The sequence below is a fragment of the Tiliqua scincoides genome, chromosome 2 (genome assembly GCF_035046505.1).
Source record: "Tiliqua scincoides isolate rTilSci1 chromosome 2, rTilSci1.hap2, whole genome shotgun sequence".
Lineage (NCBI taxonomy): Eukaryota > Metazoa > Chordata > Lepidosauria > Squamata > Scincidae > Tiliqua > Tiliqua scincoides.
The window spans coordinates 64,876,419-64,896,543 of NC_089822.1; the positions used below are offsets into that span (position 1 = coordinate 64,876,419).

The 20,125-nt window shown below is 45.6% G+C and overlaps 1 protein-coding gene across 2 annotated transcripts; it reads left to right on the top strand.

The window, feature by feature from the left end:
• Positions 1-1,183: 1,183 nt before the first annotated feature.
• QNG1 (Q-nucleotide N-glycosylase 1) lies at positions 1,184-13,469 on the top strand. Of its 2 annotated transcripts, none has more exons than XM_066616671.1 (5): positions 1,184-1,298; positions 4,542-4,894; positions 6,631-6,890; positions 9,188-9,383; positions 13,134-13,469. In XM_066616671.1, the coding sequence occupies exons 2-5, from the start codon at positions 4,558-4,560 to the stop codon at positions 13,364-13,366; spliced, it is 1,026 nt and encodes a 341-aa protein (XP_066472768.1). In that variant the 5' UTR covers positions 1,184-1,298; positions 4,542-4,557; the 3' UTR covers positions 13,367-13,469. The 2 variants fall into 2 exon arrangements, with proteins under 2 accessions (XP_066472768.1, XP_066472769.1); XM_066616672.1 differs by lacking the exon at positions 1,184-1,298 and adding an exon at positions 6,259-6,406 and having other exon boundaries at positions 4,815-4,894.
• The last annotated feature ends 6,656 nt before the right edge of the window (positions 13,470-20,125 follow it).

Here is a 20,125-nt window from a genome sequence, read left to right on the forward strand (position 1 = left end):
CAAACTGTTTCAATGAGTGAGCTTGGCCTATACTTGAGAATAAAACCTATAAAATTGAACATGTAACAGGGAGCTGTTGTAATGGATTTGTATGTGCTATAGTTGGTTTAAATTCTTCAAAATTGCATGAATCTAAAGTGCACATTTTTTGTGGGTGGTTGGGCTATCTTAATTTGTGCCTTCAATTCTCGGAATAAACAAAAACATACACCCTTTAACCATGAGTCCAGTTTGGAGAAATGGGAGGAGGTGGGGGCACTTTATGGTAGTGGCTGTGATCAGGCATAAAACTCAAGACCCCTCTCATGCTGGCCTTTTTTTTGGCAAGGGGATATTATGGGAAAGTCAGCAGTCAGGGGATATTATGGGAAAGTCTTTTAACAAAGGCCTAAAATGCTTTTCTATTCTGTCACCACTTTAGTTTGAATTGCATTAGGCAACAGTCTGAGGTGAAGTCATTCATAAAATCAGTATGTTATGAAATGTTCGCCTGTGAAGTGAGGTCACAATCACTTGGCTAGCTTCTAGTGGCTGGTAAGGAAAATGGTTTACCAGCCAGTCTTGACTTTTTATGGACTACAGGCATTTTAGGAGCTCTTCTCAAGTTCCAGGCGCGCCCCCCTCATCAAACGACACCACCAGATTGTAAAGGCTCCACAGTTTTTGGTCTGTAGACCCCTTCAAATGTGCCAGGGCTCCCCAGGGGACCATATGGCTCCCTTTCAGAATGTGCCTTGTTCACTTTCAAGCCTGCTCCCAAAGTTCAGGAAGTTCCTGTGGTTCGTTTCTCCAGCTTTTCCATGAACAGAGCACATTTCCTTTAAGAGAACGGAAGGACGTCCAAGGACAATTTTAAGGAAAGCAAAACACCTCGTTTACTTGTTAGTCTCAACCAAACGGGCACTGAGCACTGCAAATTGGCCGCTCTTTTTTGCAACGACAAGGAAACGACAAGCTGTTGCTTACTGTTAAGCACTGCAAAACAGACATCTTTGAGCACGGGGTATTTTGCAACCGGATTTCTTTTTGACACTAACCCAAACGAGATAACTTCACTGACACAAAGACGAACGGAAGCCTCTTCTGATGCACGCCTTTTCTCTGCTGCTGTAAAGCAGGAGAAAGGGGGACTTTCGCACTTCCGAGTTGGGCAAGCGCTTATGCAAATCTGGCTGGTTCTGATTGGAGAGGGAAGGCGGGATGGCTGGGCGAAGGTGGGAAGAGAACGGCCTGGCGTTCATGGTTTTCCTATCGCGGGATTCCAACCCAGAGACTGCATAGAGCTGGTCACTGCAGAGGTAAGAGGGGCTTGCAGAGGCCAAGCAGGATCTTTGCTCACGAAGCCCATATGTGCCATGATTGAGTGCCACCCATCTCGCTGCGTGCACGTATTTCCCTTAGGCCTAAGGAAGCCCAGAGCTGGGATGCAGGCCTGGGCTGGCCACCTGGATAGAGAAATGGAAGCAGCAGCACTGAACTCAGTCTCTCTCCTCCCTTTGCAGTAGGCAAGGGCCAAATATGGATCTGGTGGGAGACTGGGGTGGGGCAGGGCTTCCAAGAGGAATGTTATCAAGGGGTACAAAGTTTCTTTGGGGCCCCTTTGCAAAGGGTTGAAACAGCAGGAAGGGTAGTGACAGGCAAGCAGAATGGGGCAGGGAAGGGTGAAACAGGTTGGGGGGAGGGTGGAGACAGCTGGAAAAGTCTTTGGAGCCCAGATCTACCCACCCACATGGCATCAGCAGCTAGATACATTAATACGGAAAACCAAACACACTCCTAAGTCTCTCTAAAATCTTTTAAATCATGCAGAAAATTAGCATCAACATATTTAGGTTCACACTAGTATGGAAAGTGTCCTGTGTGGGCCAAAACGTCCTTCTGCAGCAGCTGTAGTCTTACAGCTGTGTCCCTGAGCTCCTATACACTCCTTCATGGTAAGTGGATCCACAAGCCCAAGAGTTACTGTAGCAGGCCAGTTTCCTCCCAGATTTAACACTGCCTTATGAGGTGTCATGTTTGCATTCCTCAGCCCAGCATATATGGCTTGCTAGTAGCTGCAGCCACGCGCTTGTGGTAGCGTCCCCAGCATCCCAGCAGGCAACAAGTCTGAGTAGACAGGAAAAATTCTGGGCCCCCTCCTTTGGCTCTTCTTGGGCCCTCTTTTTGACTCTGAGCCCAGGTACAAATTACCCCCTTTATCCCCCTGGACTCAGGCATAATAAGAAGTTGCTAGACTGCATGGCCAGTGAAGTATTGCATTGCCTTTAGGCACACCCTGAATGAATAGCTGGAACTGGGGTCAATGTCATGGCTGTATTGCCAGGTAGAGAAAGCTGACAAACAAAAGTGCCTGCAGCCCTTCATCGCTGTGGCTTCTGTTTGCATTCAATCAAAGGGTGTTTGATCAGCTTCAAGATCTGATTGAGATGCAACAGGGATAGTGAGCCTTGGCTTCTGCTCTTTACTAAGACCATCATTGATTAATGATATCTATGACAAAAGGTAGAGCTCTCCAGGGTTTCAGGCGGGGTCTCCAGGGTTTCAGACAGGGTTTCAGCCATACCTAGAGATGCCAGGGATTGAACCAGGTTATACAGAGCATGTGCTGATTCATAAGAGCATAAGAACAGCCCCAATGGATCAGGCCATAGACCCATCTAGTCCAGCTTCCTGTATCTCACAGCAGCCCACCAAATGCCCCAGGTTCACCGAGCTGTATCCAACCCCTAAAACCCACCGAGCTGTATCCAACCCCTAAAACCCTAGTCCTAGAAATATGGATAACCTGGTGGTAGCAAAAACGATCCTTTCTGCCAGTTGTATGATCTTCATGGTCAAGTGCTGTAATTCTTTTCCATCGTATGGATGGCACCTCCATCTCAAAGCAGTGGCTCTGAAAGTCAGACTGATAATTACAAGGGTGTTTGGAGTTCCTTTCTAATGTTATCCTGAAGAAGCTGTTAAATGAACTAGAAAATAAAAGAATTTTGTATCGGAGGCTCTCAGTTAGCTCTTGTCATAGTGAACCTTCCTCAAGTCAAAAAGCAAGAGACTCAAATCTTCCTAAACATCAGTAAGACAAACAGCCATGGGTTAAAATGTGATTCTGTTTTAAAAACAAAACATATATGCCATACTGAATGGTTAATGTAAGTAAAAGGGCATAAATTGTAGAAACGCATAAAAACAGTTTAATAGTCACACTGGTAGCTGTTTCTTCTTCCTTAGATAGATATTTTCATGTTTTTACACACACACACACACACACACACACACACACACACACACACACACACACACACACACACACACACACACACACACACACAGAGAGAGAGAGAGTGTATACATACACATATATAAAATAAATGAAACGTTCACAATATAGGTGCTAGAGCCAAGAGTGAAAAAACTGCCCATTTGTAGAATCCACTATATGAAGAACTGGTGAATGATCACCAAATGGGTTGTAACTGCTGAACCTTTATAATTCAGCAGTTACACACCATTTGGGCTGTGATTCTTTCCAACAAAGAAAAGAGGAGAGGACACCAAATTCAGAACCAAAGGGGATGGCGATCTCAAAAGTGCACAGAGTACCATTTAGTTATTGCCCAGCATGTCTTGTCTTCTGCAAGATATTTTGAGACTTCATAAAAGACATGATAGTTTTGCTTTCTTTTTGAAAGAACTGTATTGGAGCTACCCCAAGGAAGTGTTTTAATACCCAGGATGCATTGGGCAATAATTTGTGCCTGAAAAGTCTCTTAAACCTTTCATTCTTGTCATTTTATGCACACTTGTTTGTACTTGTACTCCCTAGATTAGAATTTATGTCTGAATATATAGCATATTTAGCATATACGTTATGTCTGAATTCATAGCAATGGGCTATAATGGGTGACCAAATTGCAGCTCACAACCCATATGCAGCTCTTTGACAGGTAATGTGCGGTTCTTGGAAATATGTTGACTGAGCATCCCAATTAAATAAGAAATTTGCAAACTTTATAATTATTTACTACCTATTTTTATAATTTTTAATAATTATAATTATCAACTGGAGAGTCCATGGGCTTAAAACGTAAGTTCATGGTGAGTAAATATATTTAAGAATTTAAATGCTTCTTAAATATTGCATCTCTCAAACATCTAAAGTTTATTATATGTAGCTCCTATGCTAAGCAAGTTTGGGAACAATCCTAACCAGGTCTGCTCCAAATTAAGTCCTATTTTGTCCAATGGGGCTTACTTTCAGTGTGGTTAGGATTGCAGCCTTTGGCCATCCCTGAACCATAAGATTTGGAGTAACTGACAGAGACTGTTACAAATATCAATGTAAGACTGAGGCAACAATCTTGTACAATATTTTCCTGGGAATAAGTCTCATTGAGCACAGTGGGGCGGGCTTCTGAGCAGACATGCATTTGCCTGTGCTGTGATTATCTTATATTGCGTCATTTTTATTGTATATTGGTTGGCATCATCTTTACAACACACCCTCTTGTACGAGAGTAACAGCAGAAATTTTCTTTATTCAGATACCTAAGGAAGAAAATGGAAGCATTCCTGAACCCTAAAGAATCTGCCAAGTTTATAGCAGAAAATAGCAAGGATGTGTGCATTGAAGAAGATGGTGTTCAGAAGATTTCAGAGATGTTATTTGACAAAGTTTTGGAGAAGGAGTTCACTGTGGCTGGCTGGAAATCTTCTCATGAGCTGAACCCTCAAGCAGTGAGTGAAGATGCAGTGAACTGGGTGTTTCTTGTTGATGCACTCAATTTTTCCTTTTGGTCTGAACATGATAACCATAAATGTCTGGTGAAGTATAAAGGCAAAGCCTACAGCGGTTACTGGTCTCTTTGTGCTGCTGTCAACAGGGCACTTGATGAAGGTTAGTTCTTAATTTTCCTCATTAATTAAGAACCTGAATGCCAATAGCCTCAATTTAGGGATGAAATCCAAAGCTTGATTCTGATTTTATTGCAATTTTTTGCTAACTTTGCATCATTTAGTCAGTAGAATCACTTGTGTATCTGCTGCTTTACAAGTAATGAGATGTCACCTCACTGTCCCAGTGGGCTCACAATGTAAAACTGGCACAAGGATACAGTAGAGGTAGGGGAGGGAAGTGGAAACAATGATACACTAGGGAAGAATATGTGGTTGTTGCATGTTCTGTGGCTTTGTTGCAGTATCACAGATACCATACTGTTTGTATAGTTGGGGAAGAACCATAGCTCAGCAGTAGAGCACATGCTTTGTATGCAGAAGCTTCCAGATTCTCTCCCAAGGATCTCCAGATAGGGCTGGATAGCCTCTCCCAGTTGGTGTTGGTAATACTGAGCTAGATGGACCAATGATCTGACTTGGTATAAGGCAGCTTCTTATGGTTCTAGGAATTTGGGCCAAATGGGCCCAGAATCCTAATAGGAAGTGGCTTAATGGAGTTGCCATCCCCCACCAATCAACCACATGAGTTTTGAACAAATGGTTGCAAACTTACACATTTGTCCAATATCCATAGGTTTTTAGTCTTCAGATGAGGTGAGATGGCATCCTAGGCTCTCTTTTTTTCCTCAAGCTTTTAAAGTCTTGCTCCAGTGGGCAAGTGCTGTTGGGATATGTGCAGACACAGGAAGCCTACCAAGTATAATTGGAAACCTGGGAGGAGAAACTAGCATAGCTTTTTCCATGGATAAACCCCTGGATTGGAGTGAATATGATTGTCCATTATGGATGTGACTTCCCACAGATGTACTGCATGTTGATGCAGATCCCAACTCTGCTTTGTATTCTGTTTATGGCAGCCTCAGGAAAGGCACTTGTCTCCATCTTTTCTAGCACTGTGTTTCTGACAATGGCCAGCCAAATGCCTCTGGGAAGCTGGCAAGCAAGGCATAAGAGCAACAGCGTCCCCTTTATTTGTCTTTAGCAAATGGTACTCAGGTACTCACAACCTCAGAATGTGGAGGTCCGATTTAGCCATAATTCATGGCTGATAGGAAGGATTTCATGAGCAGAGTTGGGAGGAGTAGGTAGGAGGAACTAAGGTATGTGAAATTGAGGGAAGGGGTGGTGGGAGTGGCTTGGATGGTATACAACACGCTCATATTGTTGAGACACAAGCTTTCCTGTGAACAAGAGGTACTTAAACGCAAGGAATATTTGTGTTGGTAGGACTGAGATCTCATTTGGTAATTAAAAAATAACAGGTTGGAAACTTGTGCAAGTGGATGCTCATCCTTCTTCCTATAGGTGCTGTTTGTAATTTCCGATCCAATATTGGGAACTGCACATTTTACTTGGGTGCTGGATTCTTAGATCCTGGAGAAGGGGACTCTATGAGTGGTACTCTGTTGCACACACATTTGCTCCCAGCAGGGAGTATGGAGTCTGCTTTTATGTACGTATCACCCTTATTGGTGTCTGATGGGAGGGGAAGTTCTGAAACAATGTCTGCTTGCTTTTATTCAGGGATAAGGAATAAACAGTTCAGTTGTGCTAAAAAGTTTGAGAACCACTGCCTTAACAATTGGTGGAGATGACTTGGGTTACCCTCTAACTGAGATATAAATAGAGTTCTGTCTATATTGTTATGTGTTTGTTTTTTTGTTTTACTTTCTGAAGGCATACCCATCACTAGTGCTTCTTATTATGCCACCATGACACTGGAGCAGGTGAGGAACGTGTTTCGTTCAGATACTGATGTCCCCATGCCCTTGATTGAGGAGAGGCATTGTGTGCTGAATGAGACTGGGACAGTCCTCCTTGAGAAATTTGGAGGGTCTTTCCTCACATGTGTGAAGAAAAGTGAAAAAAGTGCCCAGAAATTGCTGCAGTTAATTGTGGAAAATTTCCCATCGTTTAGAGATGAGGCTACATTTCAGGTAAGTGACTCATGCTTGGTACTGTTCAATGTTTTGAGACTGGAGGTCATAAAAAAACAACAACTCCTGATTTAAAGCATGTGTATTAAATTCTCCTTTCTGATTAAATAAAAGAAAGTAGTTTTCAAGTTTCCAGGATGAAAATATTGCTGCATCATCCTTTACAACGAAAATATTGAGTGCTTTCAAAATTCAAGGTGCACTGAATAGTAAGACAGAGCAAACGGTGAAATAAAAACTTGGCCTTGCATCTTTTTTTACAACTGGATTGTAACCGTAAGACAGAGTCCTTCTACTTACTGAGTTCTGAAAGCAGACCACATTTTCACCACTGTTATAACAAAATGGATGCTAGCTTCTGATCACATTGTCAGCATAGTTACCCTAGCAATAGACTGAGAGTTTGCAAGGCTGAACATTGCCATATCAGGAGGGAGAGTGAGAGGGAGTTAAAGTGGAAAAATGAATTAATTTCACCACTTTAATAAAAATGCCTGTACAAAGTATCATCCAATATCATTATCAAGAACATTATGCCCTATATAATGTAGATGCAAGCCCTGTTGTTTCCCATGCGATATCCACATGTTTCAAAATGCAGCTTTTGTATTTTCCGCTCATGGTACAAGGTGCTGCATAAGATTTTGTTCAGCTTGCCTCAGGCATGATTTTCCTTTCCAGAATGCAAGTGGTAGAAGTTGACAATTATGCATGGTACTGTATAACTGAGGGCTGCATTAGAAATACTGTTTTGTGAATCAGTGTATCAGAGCTAATCCACACACTCTGGTCATGCAATTAACATAAATTGCATGTTATTTTAAGGAACTTTTTGGACACTACACAATGGAGATGTTTACATTTTGTTTAGTAATATAGTGAATCACTTGACATCATGGTTTGGTTACTCACTGATGGAAACATTGGGTTGTATTCAAACTAGCAGAAACAGAAAGAAATTCCTAGAACGTTTGCACCTTCTCCTCCTACTGCAGTTCTCAGCACCCCAAGGAAACACACCCTTGAGGGTCAGAGGGCCCTTGGAAATAGGATGGCATATGGCACAGAGAGCAGCAGAGACAGTGGTGGGGAGCCCCTCTGGACATCAGGCTAAGATACTTTTACAAGCTGGAGTTCCACTTATGGAAGTCTCCCTCCTCCTGCAGCCCCACATATCACATGCCACCCAGTTCCTGAAGTTCCCAACCTTTACCAGAAGCTTTGGGAAAAGTGAAATATGTGTGGAACCTCGGGCTTTTGCTAGTAGACAAAAGAAAAATATACGTGTAAATTTAATTAATTTAACATTTTTTGTATGCTGATTATATTTTATTACTTATTTCTAAATGCAAGTATAAATTGGACATGTATCCAAATGCTTATCTGCCCACATTGTATTACCCTCAATGGGATGCAATTTGAATGCACACCTTCATCCATATCCTGACGCGACTAAAAGTGTGTACATACCACTTTTACACTTGACTGGAGCTGGATTAGGATGTGCACATTGTGGAACTGCACATTCTGACTATGGATTTTGGCACAGCACTTGAGCACCGTGGTTTTGAGGGCTGTGAGATAACCAGTCTGGAAAGGCATGGGTTACATCTACAGTGCTGTCTCTCTCTTCATGCCATGAGAGCTGACCTCATGGAAGGACCCCTATTATGAGCAGAACTCTTCTTCTGTGAACAGAAGCACATTCCATTCATCTGCTGTGTGTTTAGAGCTAAAGAGGAAACTGTCACTCTGATGTTCGAAATGTGCTTTTCTGAAAAACAGCAGAAACTTGTTTCAAAAGAAAACTAGTTCAGTATGCAGTAATGTTTCTAGTTTTTGAAAAAAATTCATTGCTTGTAGCGGAGTTATAAACAACACTGAAATATTAAATATATGCACAAAGCTTTGCCACAATTAAAACAATACTCTCAACCAACTCACAGCCCAATCCTATGCATGTCTACTCAGAAGTAAGTCCCATTAGAGTCAAGGGGGCTTACTCCCAAGAAAGTATGGATAGGATTGGGCTGACAATTGCTTATGATTTTGTAAAATCAATAGGCTTACTCAGTGTGTAAAGTGTGCATAAAGGTATTCAAAGTGTATATTCAAGCTGCCTGGTGTACAGTGGGGAGAATAGCACCCACAGCCAGAGCTTTGTGAATTGGTTCTGCTTGGATTTTTGCAACTGTAATTTTCCCTGTTAGAGAGGTATACCCATATCTCCATATGTCAGCTTGTTGAAATAACACTAACAATTTGCTCATGGTTTTTATTTTTCTTTTGCTGGACAGGGTAGAAAAGTGGCCTTTTACAAACGGGCACAGATCCTTGTAGCTGATACCTGGAGTGTGTTGGAGGGGAAAGGAGATGGCTGCTTCAGTGACATTTCCAGTGTGACTATATTTGCTGATTATAGGATACCGCAGGTCCTTGTTCATTTAGGAGCAATGAAATATTCTGATGGCCTAATGAAACAACTAAAGGAAGGTATGTAACTTTATTTAGTATTATCCAGAAGTTTGATATTACTGTAGAGTTCTTGTAAATATTTTGTGCATTAAAAAAAAATTCTAATCTTTTCAGCTGTGGTGATAAAAATATCATAGGCCAAGGCCTATTGTAGGCAAGCATTCCATCATGTGGATTTAAAGCCTAGAATGAATCTGCAACTTATCTTTTTCTACCCTGTACCAATGGGTCCATTCTAATGGATGGGAAATTGAGAGCATTTATTATAACCAGCAAACCATGTGCATGAAGGATTTGCACTGTATGAGGTCATATACATCTTTACAGGTCTGTTGCTGGCAGTTCAACTCTGAGCATTTGCAGTTTGTCCTCTTGAAGCCTTGTTCACTGTGTCAACAATAAAATAGTAGGAAGGAAGGAAGTACTTTAGTCATAGATCCAGTTAACAGTGAATTCCTATAAGTATTGAAAACTTGCCTTTATGGGCTTGTAAAATTTTACAGTCCCTGCTGTAATACTGTGGGACTGTTTGCTTGCTGTATGAAGCTTATTAACTGTGGATAGTTACACATGCTCGTACAAAGCATTGCCAGCAGGTGTTTGCTGTCTATGTATGGATCTTAAGGTAACATTGTACAGGCGTGCCCCATGTCCTTGGGGGTTCTGTTCTAGAACCCCCCACAGATACCTGAATCTGCAGATACGAGGGGACACCCTCTGGATTTTTTGTAAAACTAGAAGTGACATTTTTTGCCTCTGAGGCTCCATCTGGGCCCTGCAGAGGCTGTGGACAGACATCTGCTGCCTCTGCTGGGCTCAGAGGACCCTCCAGAGGCAAGAGGAGCAGAGCTGCCCTTACCTCTGGAGGGGGCACATGCCAGGGGGGGCCCGGTGACCCAGTTCATGGATACGTGAATCTGCAGATACGGAATCTGTGGATATTGGGCCCCTGTATATTAATGGATGTCCAATATATCTCTGATTTCTGCCCAGTTTTCAAGACTCCTTTTCATTAGCTTTTCAGACTCCCATACATTCCTGTTCTTGTTTTGCTTTCAAAATCTGCATCCAGCTGCTCTTAGAGTAATATGAGTGGTCTTGTTTCACCTCTTTTCATTACTTAGATACAATGGAGTAAGCAATGTAGGGAGAAACGGCCATGATCAAAAGTGTGATCTAAATAAACTGGGTTCTCACTCCCTTGCAGTGAGCCCAGCCCTTTATATCTGCATGTTTCTCCATCATACTCCATTCACCTACAGCAGCATTTCTTAGTGTTTGTCTTCCCCTGTTCTACTTTGCATGGTCCACCTGTTGAAAACACAACTGGAAGTAACTAGTGATGATGTCATCACCAGTTACTTTTGGATTGGGAGACCAGATACAACACAGCAAACACTGGTAAGAGGCTCAGGGTAGATGGGAGGACTTTTTTGAGCACACAAAAAGATCATGCTGGAGCTCTGCCTGTTGAGCCGAGCAGCAAGACCTAGTACAGGGTGAATGGGGCAAAAACCCAGAGCGCTGAGCCAGCACACCTCTAGGACTGCAGGGGAAGCCTCCCTGAGGCTCCCGATGAGGTCAGAAATTGCACTTCCAGTTTTCTGAAAGTGCAATTTAAGACCCTGGGAAGCCCCACAAGGCTTCCCCAATCAATTCTAAGGTCGCGCAAGGCTCTATCGTGCTACAAAGGAAGGAGGGTGGCGGCTTTGTGTGCAGGGGGGCAGCATCTTTCTCGTGGGGAGTTGGCTTTGCAAACATTTGCCCCAGGAGTGGGAAGGGGGAAGTCTGCCACTGGAGCCGAGCCTCCTACTGCTACCTGTTGCATTACATTGCTGGTCTAATTGCCAGGAGGCAGGAGTCTGGGGGTCCCCTGCATACCACTGGACACCACCTCAGGTACCACAAATGGTACAGGTACCATTGGTTCAGCAACACTGACCTACAGGACAGGTTAGATATCCTCACTTTTCCACAGAGAGCATGACTGTTGGGAAATAACTGTTATTTCCGTGAAGCGCTATGAAACATACACTCTTAAGCATTTGTGCAGACCTCCAGTTATTATAATGGCCTCCAATTCACACAAAGACCCCCTCTTCTTTATAACACATGGCTTCATTTTAGTGTTCACTGTGAACTTGATGTCTCTTTTATTCCTTTTTTCAAGAGCTGAGATTCAGAGCGCTGTATGCATCCCATGCATGTACTGGGGTTCCCTGAATTTCCTTTTTCTTTTGCAGCTTTTCATGATGCCTGTTACTCCTATGGGTTGCTCGGTTTTCTAGTCTGGAGGAGACACATGCATAAAGGGCTTCAAGAAAGGCTCAGCAGTCTCATCCACATTAATTTGGATTCTGTCCAAAGAATGTTTTTCTTTGTTTAGAAGTCTTTAGGCCCCCCTTTCCAGTTTTAGAAGAAGTTGTGTTCTCCTGTTTTCTTTCATTTATCAGCTTATAATAAGTAAGAAAGAGCTGGTCTGAAACAGGAAATCTGAGTTTTATCCATATTCTTGGGGTTCTGGGCCCAGAAAACCTTATAGTTTTTACTCCCTTTCTCAGTGATGTTAAGTACTTAATAGGAATTATAGAAAATATATTTAGAAAAGCATATACATGACCAAATCTTGAAAAAATCAAAATATCTTGTTGACCATGTTGCAGTTAAGATAAACATACACTCTTAAGTGGAGATGGTGTGTGGGGCCCTTGGGCCTGTTGTTAACCGCTACCAGTCCCCCATGTACAGGTGCATCCTATTTATCCACGGATTTTTTATCTGCTGATAAAAGTCACACACACCTTTGCCTCCTTTGCCCTGCACTGGTGTCTCGCTCTCCATCCATTTCTAGGCAGCCCAAAACACTGCATAAAGGCTCTACCTTGCCCAGGCTGGGAAATAGCCCTGGAAGAGGTTCCCCTTGCAAAGGAACAGTAACACTCCTGGAGCCCCTGAGCCAGCAAAGAGGCTGAAGAGGGGAAGGGGGGGGGGAATCTCTGTAGCCAGAACATGTGCAGCAAGGTGGAGTTCCAACAGGGGCAGGTGTGGTAGCAACAGAGCAGATTGCTTTAAAAAACCCAGGGAGTGTTTGCCAAATTCCCCCCCCCCAATTGAGATGGTGCAGGCAATCACCGACACAAGCAACCTCCCCCCCCCCCATAGTGCAGGGAATCACGGACACAAGCAAGCCTTCCCACCAAGCAAAGCATGAGATTTAGCCTACAATCCTCGCCACGCTTTCCTGGGAGTAAGCCCCATTGACTGGAATGGGGCTTACTTCTGAGTAGAAACGCACAGGGCTGGGCTCTTAAAAGATCAGCATCCCAACTGTGAAAGAAGCTGGGCAGCTGGCAACGGGGAGGGCTGAGTACGGAGGGGAGGGGATTGATAACAGCTGCCTTAGTTTCCTTCCATCCAGAAGTGTCAGGCTGTAGTGTATTTGCGTAACTCTATGGAATTTAGCACAACACGTTTTTTGTTAATCGTTCTGTTAGTCACGGAACAGAACTAATGCAGATAAATAGACTGTATTGCTGTATCCTGTATTGCTACTTCTCCTTGTCAGTGTAGTAGTGTAAAAGCTTTTGCAAATGTTCCCACTGAGAGTGTGAATGATTTTTATTAAAGTCTAATAGGCTATATGAATAGGTAAACTAGAAAAATCACAGTGTACAGCAAACAAAAAGTGTTGCATCCTGTCAATCCTTTCTCTTCATTTCTGCCTTTCTAATTCATTTTAATCTCATTGATGTATTCTATATCCTGCAGGGCACATGTTCCAGTCTGGAGACCAACAGGAGATGGAAATTCGCGGTTGCTCTATTTGGTGTTGTGAGCTCATTTGCAATCGCTTGCTAGACCTTTATAAAAAGAAAGGCAAGAACATGAGTGAAAAGATCAATGCAGTTCTCCTTGATTATTATTTATGGGACTATGCTCGGGATCATCGAGAAGACATGAAAGGAATTCCATTCCACCGTGTACGTTGCATATACTACTAGTTTCATTTATTTGAATTATACTGAAGTGCATATCAAATATCCATACTAATCTTTTTGTACACAAATTTGAAATTTGCATACAATAAATTGGAAGGACAACTCATTTTTATTTCCAGTTCTTTTAAGATCTATTCTAGGTCCACCTTATGACAGGAAAGGCATTTTCCTGAAATTATAATTTTGCATACTGATCCTTGGCTGCTGTGATTATTTTGGTTCAAGCAGTACTTGTTCTGCAATTAGTACACTAAGAGCACAATTTCTCCCCCCCCCACTCCCTAATGCAGAGGTTCCAAAAAGGCTACTGCTGCATTGTCCAGGGAAGCAGCCACATTGATCTCTTCCAGGTAAGAGAACATTTGTTCCCTTACCCAGAAGGGAGGGGCCGCTTGCCCACTGCGCTGAGGCTCCCCACCAGACTAGGTGCTCCGCCCCCTCTAGCTACGCCACCGTGTTGCCCCCCAAAGCTTGTAGCTACACGCTGCACCCCTTAGCCATGCCACTGAATACGGATATTTCCATGCAGACTGTTTCATTGCATTCTGCATTTAATTACCTACGATGTATAACAGGGGTGTCAAATATAAGGCCTGTGAGCAGGATGTGTCCCCCAGAAGTAACTTCTCCAGCCCCTGTTATAAATGGGCTCTCCCAGCATGCTAATTGGACTCTCTCATATCTTGAAATTATGAACAAGATCTGCACATTTTCTCTTCTGTCATTTGGAGCTAATGAGTTTCTATATGAGAACAAAGTGCTTTTTTCTGGCCATCATCTGCTTAATGATGTCACTTAATGATATGGCCCCTCAGCAGGTGCCATGAAGGCTATTGACCCACTATATGAAATGAGTTTGACACCCTTGCTTAAGCCATTTGGTAGGATAATTCACAAATATAAATACAAGTGGGGCCAGCCCACCCATGGGCCATGAGAGCAGCTGAGATGGTTGCCTCAGGCAGCAGCTTGGTGGGGGGGGGGGCGGGGGCCCACCTCCTTTTCCTGAGTAAAGGAGAAGGAAAACAGGAAGTCCACAACCTTTCTCAGCCCATTAACCCTCCCTCCTCTGCCCACTCCATCCATTGCAAGAGGAAGAGGAGTGTGATGGACAGGAGAGTCTTCTGAGCAAAACCAATAACACTGTCCTGACACGCTAGTCTGGACTGGGCAGGGCTGAGGGGGCAGCTCAGTCCTGGGCAGACTCAGATGCAGGTCCCACCAGAGTCCATGGGGTCCCTCCCAGGACTGCAGCCTCAGTCTTCCTGCACACAGTGGGCTTCCTTGTGAGTAGGGCAAGTGGCACTGTCATGGAACTCCAGTCTGGACTGGGCAGGGCTGGTGCCTCCAGGGGCAGCCCAGTGCTGGGCAGTCTCAGAGCCAGAGCCAGACCCAGGCAGTCCCACCGGAGCCCAGCTACGGGGCTTCCTCCTGCCTCGCCTCGTCCTCCCTCCTCCGCCGCCCCCTCTGGTCTCCGGGACCGCAGGTCAGGCGTGGGCGCCCCCTGCTGGCGGCGAGCGGAGCGGCCGGTCAGTGCTCGGACTCCTCCCCCCCCCCGGCCCGCGGCACAAGAGTGCACGCGGGATCGTCCCCTCCGGCCAGTCTGCGAGTGGCGTTACCGGGTTCGCCCTGTTGCTCGCGGGCGGGCGGGTTCGCTCCACAGCAAGTCCAGCACAGGCGCCCGCGGGGCTCGTGCCGAGTGTGTTGAGTCCCGGCCCCGCGCGGCCTCCCGCGCGCCCTCCTCGGGGGTACAGGCTGGCAGGTTCTCGCCGCCCCTGCGGCAGGCGGGCAACGGCCCCCGGGCAGGACCGCCTGCCAGCGTCGCTTTTGCCCTGGGGGGAGGGAAGTGGGCAGCCAAGGCAGGACCGTCTGCCAGGGCTGCTTTTGCCCGGGGGGGAGGGAAGGGGGCAGCCAAGGCAGGACCGTCTGCCAGGGTCACTTTTGTTCTCCCCCCCTGGGGGGGAAGGGGGTAACCAGGTTGGGACTGTGTGCCCGGGTCACTAAACAGGACTTGAGACCCTTGCAAGAACGATGCACTGTAACAAATAAACCCTTTGGTGAGCAACCAGTGTCACAGCCAGACCTGGTCTACATTTGCAGAAAAAAACAGTAGGTTTGAATGGATTGAACATTTCAGACCTACAGGCGGGGACTTCCAATTCTGAACGCTTCTCCATGTAAACTCTTTGCAGATAGAAAACTTGTATGAGAGGGAGAAAGATTCTATCTCAGCCCTTTGCTTACTGTGCTGGATTTCTATTTGTGATGGGTTGTTTTGATGTGACTCCCCTGCTTCCAGTCTGAAATAACAGAGTCCATTCTACTAGCTTATGCACTCTACCACCTCCTTTGGGAGGAGGAGGTTTAAACCATGATCTAGGTTTAAATCCCGTTTGAATCTAATGCTGAATGCTGCACAGCTGAGGTTGTTGGGTTTTTTTAAGATCTGATTCATGCATCCAGTTATGACTTGCACGCAATGAGTGGGCCAGCAATACTAGGGGTGGCTTTGTGACACATAACACAGACATTTTATATCAGTCATCTCAGGCATGTTGCTTGTTGGTGTGGTTGGTTCAATTGCCAGCCCTTAGAGTTACCAGTCTGCCAGGAGTCCCCAGGAATTGGCATCAATCTCCAGGCAGGACCAGCTCATCCACAAAGCCAACTGAAGTGGTTGCCTCAAGCCACAGATTGGCAGGGGGCACCCACCACCTGCCAGCTCGCCTCCACTACACCTTCTCCCAGTCCCTGAACTGGAAATGGGGAAAGGGGACAGGGTGGAAAAGGAAGTGTGGAGGAGAGTGAAGGGCTCCAACACTCCAGCCCACCACTCTCCTATGCAATTCCTCTTCTAGTCCATCCCCCTCTTTTACATTCTCCTCACCTGCCTCCCCACAACCCTGCCAGGGAGTAAGTGGAGCAACCCAGGGAACAGGGACGTGCGGTGGGGGGGGGGGGAGGCAGGTGAGGCAGAGCCTCCCTACCGGAGTGTTTTGAAGAGCACCGCCACCATGTGAGGCACCCAAGCACCCACAACCCACACACAGAGCTGGGAGGGAGGGAAAGCAGAGTGTGTGGGTTGTGGGTGCTTGGGTGCCTCACATGGTGGCGGCACTCTTCAAAACACTCCGGTGGGGAGGCACTGCCTCACCTGCCTCCCCCCCCCCACCATGCATGGGTTGTAGGGTGCTTGGGTGCCTCACACGGTGGTGATGCTTTTCGAAGGACTCTGGTGGGGAGGGTCTGCCTCTCGTGCCTCACACCCACCACCCATCCCTGCCAGAGAGTGTGTGGAGCACATCACCAGGTAAGGGTTCTGTGGGGGGAGGGGGTTGGATTTGACATGCTGCCCCAGGCACTAGGGCTGAAATTCATCCATGCTTGCCTGGGATGAAGCCCCATTGACTAGTGAGACCTCTGAGTGTAGGACTGGGCTCTAGGAGAGCTTGGGCAGCCCTGCCTGCACGTGAGCACTGAAGCCACTCTGAGCTCCCCAGGGACAGCTCAGTGGGCTTTGCTCTCAGGCAGCCATTTCAGAGCGGCGCCGATGCGCCAGGCGCCTGCAGGGGGCGCTGTGCGGTGGGAGCCCGCAGGAGAAGGTGGAGGCGCCGCGCTCTTGGAGAAAGCGTCCCCGCCCTCCCTCGTTGACAGCGGCGGTTGCCTGGGCAACGGCTTGTAAACAAAAAGGGAGCCCAAGCGAGAGTGGGCTGGGTAGGCCGCGGTCAGTGGTTGAGGTCTGCTGCTGCCGCTGCCACAACCCCCCCCCCCGGGCAGGTCGGTGACCGGCCTCCTGTCCCTCGCCCCGAGTGGTTGGGTCTCCCAGATCTCAGCGCTGGAGGGGAGGGGGCCAGTCGGGGGGGGGGAACGGGGGGATGGGCAGATGTCGATGTAAAAGGCACGCAGTGGCGTAGCCAGAGAGGGGGCAGAGCACTCAGTCTTGCAGGGAGCCTCACCTCAGTGTGCAGGGGGCCCCTCCCCCTTCGGAGCTATTCCTGGGAGTAAGCCCCATTGACTAGAATGGGACTTACTTCTGAGCAAACAGGCATAGGATGGGGCTGTGAGGCTGCAATCCTGTCCACTTTCCTGGGAGTAAGCCCCATTGATTAGAATGGGACTTACTTCTGAGTAGACATGCATAGGCTTGGGCTCTGAGTAAACACAGTGGACAAGGTGGGACTGGCTTTGGAACAGACAAGTTGAGGCTGGGGCTGCAAGGATAGGTGAGCTGTCCAGGTGGTACAAAGAAAGTGTGACAACTTTAAAAAAAAAATCTTTAATGTGATGCTCTTGCCATCAACAACTGACCGTGTTTTGACCTTGTTACCTTGTTTTTCCCCCTTTCTCCCTCCAGGTAGGTCTCCTGTGTATATTGGATGCAACTCAGGTAGGCGTTCAACAGATACAGTTTGGCAGACTTGAGAACGATTGAGTAGAAAACACATTATTAATAACACATATACAGTGACAAAGAAAAGTGCTATACAATTCCTGGATGTTATTATTATGGCACAAATTCAATAGGTCACACCTCTAATTCCAGTCTGAGGCCATGGATTTGGGATGGGTGCAAATAACTTTGTTACAAGGGGCAATAGCTTTATGGCTGGTTGCTCCCTTAAAAAAAGTGTGTAGATGTGCCTGTGCTTTATTACAGGGGGAAAGTAGCATGCAGCAACTGGAGTATTTTATAGAAACACAAACAATAACAAAGCTACAAGTTACTAATAAAGCAATAGCTGTTGCTTACATTAAAAGAAAATATAGAGGTGCATGAGTGTTTCAGGACCGGCTGCGTATGCTGTAGCACACAGGGTAAAAATATATTTAACAGAAAAGAGATGCCTTGGGACAGAGTTTTGTCACTTTCCACTAGTGACTGCAAATCCTATCTTAAAGGTGTCCTTAAATCTTGTCCAATTACATCCTGTAAGTAACAATGCCATGGTAATTGTTGTTGGAGTGATATATATATAAACACAGAAATATGGTGCAGTTGGTATATAGTAGAGGAAAAACACAGTTTTGGGTGTTTTTTTCCAAGAAAAAGACACTTCTGCCCTTGCAAATACTGTGCCAAATTCAGTAACCATAGAACTATTGAGTAATGTGAAACTATTCTGCTGTGCTATTATGTGTAGATAGCAGCAATTCTTCAATTGTGGACTTCCCTAGAGCGTGGAACACATTCAGGAAGCGTTAGAATCATGAAGGAGTGGTACCACTCTCCTACACCAGCAAAAACCTGGGTGGATGTTATGCCCCCTAATATACATTATGAATGTGAATGTAATCTGCTACCTGTTTCATTGCAATTTGGAAAGACCTACTTTGTTCTCACAATGTTTCCCTGGGATTAGTAACCCAATTTGTAGATTTTTCACACACACTATGTGCATGTATGCCCATGAGTGTGAACAATGTGTTTGTATGTTTACCTGTGGAACAGCAGAATGATGCACGGTTGGAAGACCCCAGATAGTTGAGCAAGTTTGGAAGAGATTCTGAGTACAAATGTTTGAGAAACACTAAAATTAGAAAATCTCAAATCACTTTGCTGGAAGGTGGTTGCTGCCTATGAACATCATTTTTTAAAAGTCTTACTCATGTTAATTTTTTAAATATTCCTGAAACAGCTAGTCATGATTGGTTAGTGCACTTTAATATTTGCTTGTTCATACAGTAGATGGTGAAATTCTTATAATTTTTAGTGTCTCCCCATCTTTCCATGCATGTTTGTTATATTTAGGCCCAAATCCTAACCAACTTTCCAGCATTGGCATAGCTGTGCCAGTGGGACATGTGGTGCATCCTGCAGTTGGGTGGCACTCACGGAGGCCTCTTCAAAGTGAGGGAAGGTCTTATCTCCAAGATAAGAAAGATCCAAGATCCTTATCTCCAAGCTGCATTGCCCTTATGTCAGTGCTGGGAAGTGGGTTAGGATTGCACCCTTAGAGTGTTCACCTGTCCATAGTAGCAGGTGAGAGGACAGAAGTTTGGTACTTTATTTGGTACAGTTAAAAAGTATATTTGTATGATAACTCTACACTGTTTAATTCTGGTGTAGACCAGGTGTAGTTTTGTTGATTTTGCAGGATGTGCAGGAGATATTTTGGGATATAAACTGAGAGAGTGTGTACCTCATGCTGTTTTTCACTATTTTTATGTCCAGACCTCCTTTCTACCATACAGGTGGAGCCTATTTATCTGCATTAGTTCCGTTCCGTGACTCGGAGTGATTAACAAAAAACGTGTTGTGCTAAATTCCATAGAGTTACGCAAATACACTACAGCCTGACACTTCTGGATGGAAGGAAACTAAGGCAGCTGTTATCAATCCCCTCTGCTCTGTACTCAGCCCTCCTTGTTGCCAGCTGCCCTGCTTCTTTCACAGTTGGGATGCTGATCTTTTAAGAGTCCAGCCCTATGTGTTTCTACTCAGAAGTTAGCCCCATTCCAGTCAATGGGGCTTACTCCCTGGAAAGTGTGGAGAGGATTGTAGGCTAAATCTCATGCTTTGCTTGGTGGGAAGGCTTGCTTGTGTCCGTGATTTCCTGCACTATGGGGGCGGGGTTGCTTGTGTTGGTGAATACCTGCACCATCTCAATGGGGGGGGGGGGGAATTTGGCAAACACTCCCTGGGTTTTTTAAAGCAATCTGCTCTGTTGCTACCACACGTGTGCGTGTGCGTGTGCGTGTGCGTGTGTGAGCAAGCGAGCAAGCGCGAGCGAGCGAGCTCCACCTTGCTGCGCATGTTCTGGC

Bases quoted from the DNA above. Each gene is read 5' to 3' on its own strand.
- QNG1 (XM_066616671.1), top strand. From the start codon at position 4,558: ATGGAAGCATTCCTGAACCCTAAAGAATCTGCCAAGTTTATAGCAGAA. The intron at 6,891-9,187 runs GTAAGTGACTCA...TTTGCTGGACAG, and splicing joins GAGATGAGGCTACATTTCAG to GGTAGAAAAGTGGCCTTTTA. The intron at 9,384-13,133 runs GTATGTAACTTT...TATATCCTGCAG, and splicing joins AATGAAACAACTAAAGGAAG to GGCACATGTTCCAGTCTGGA.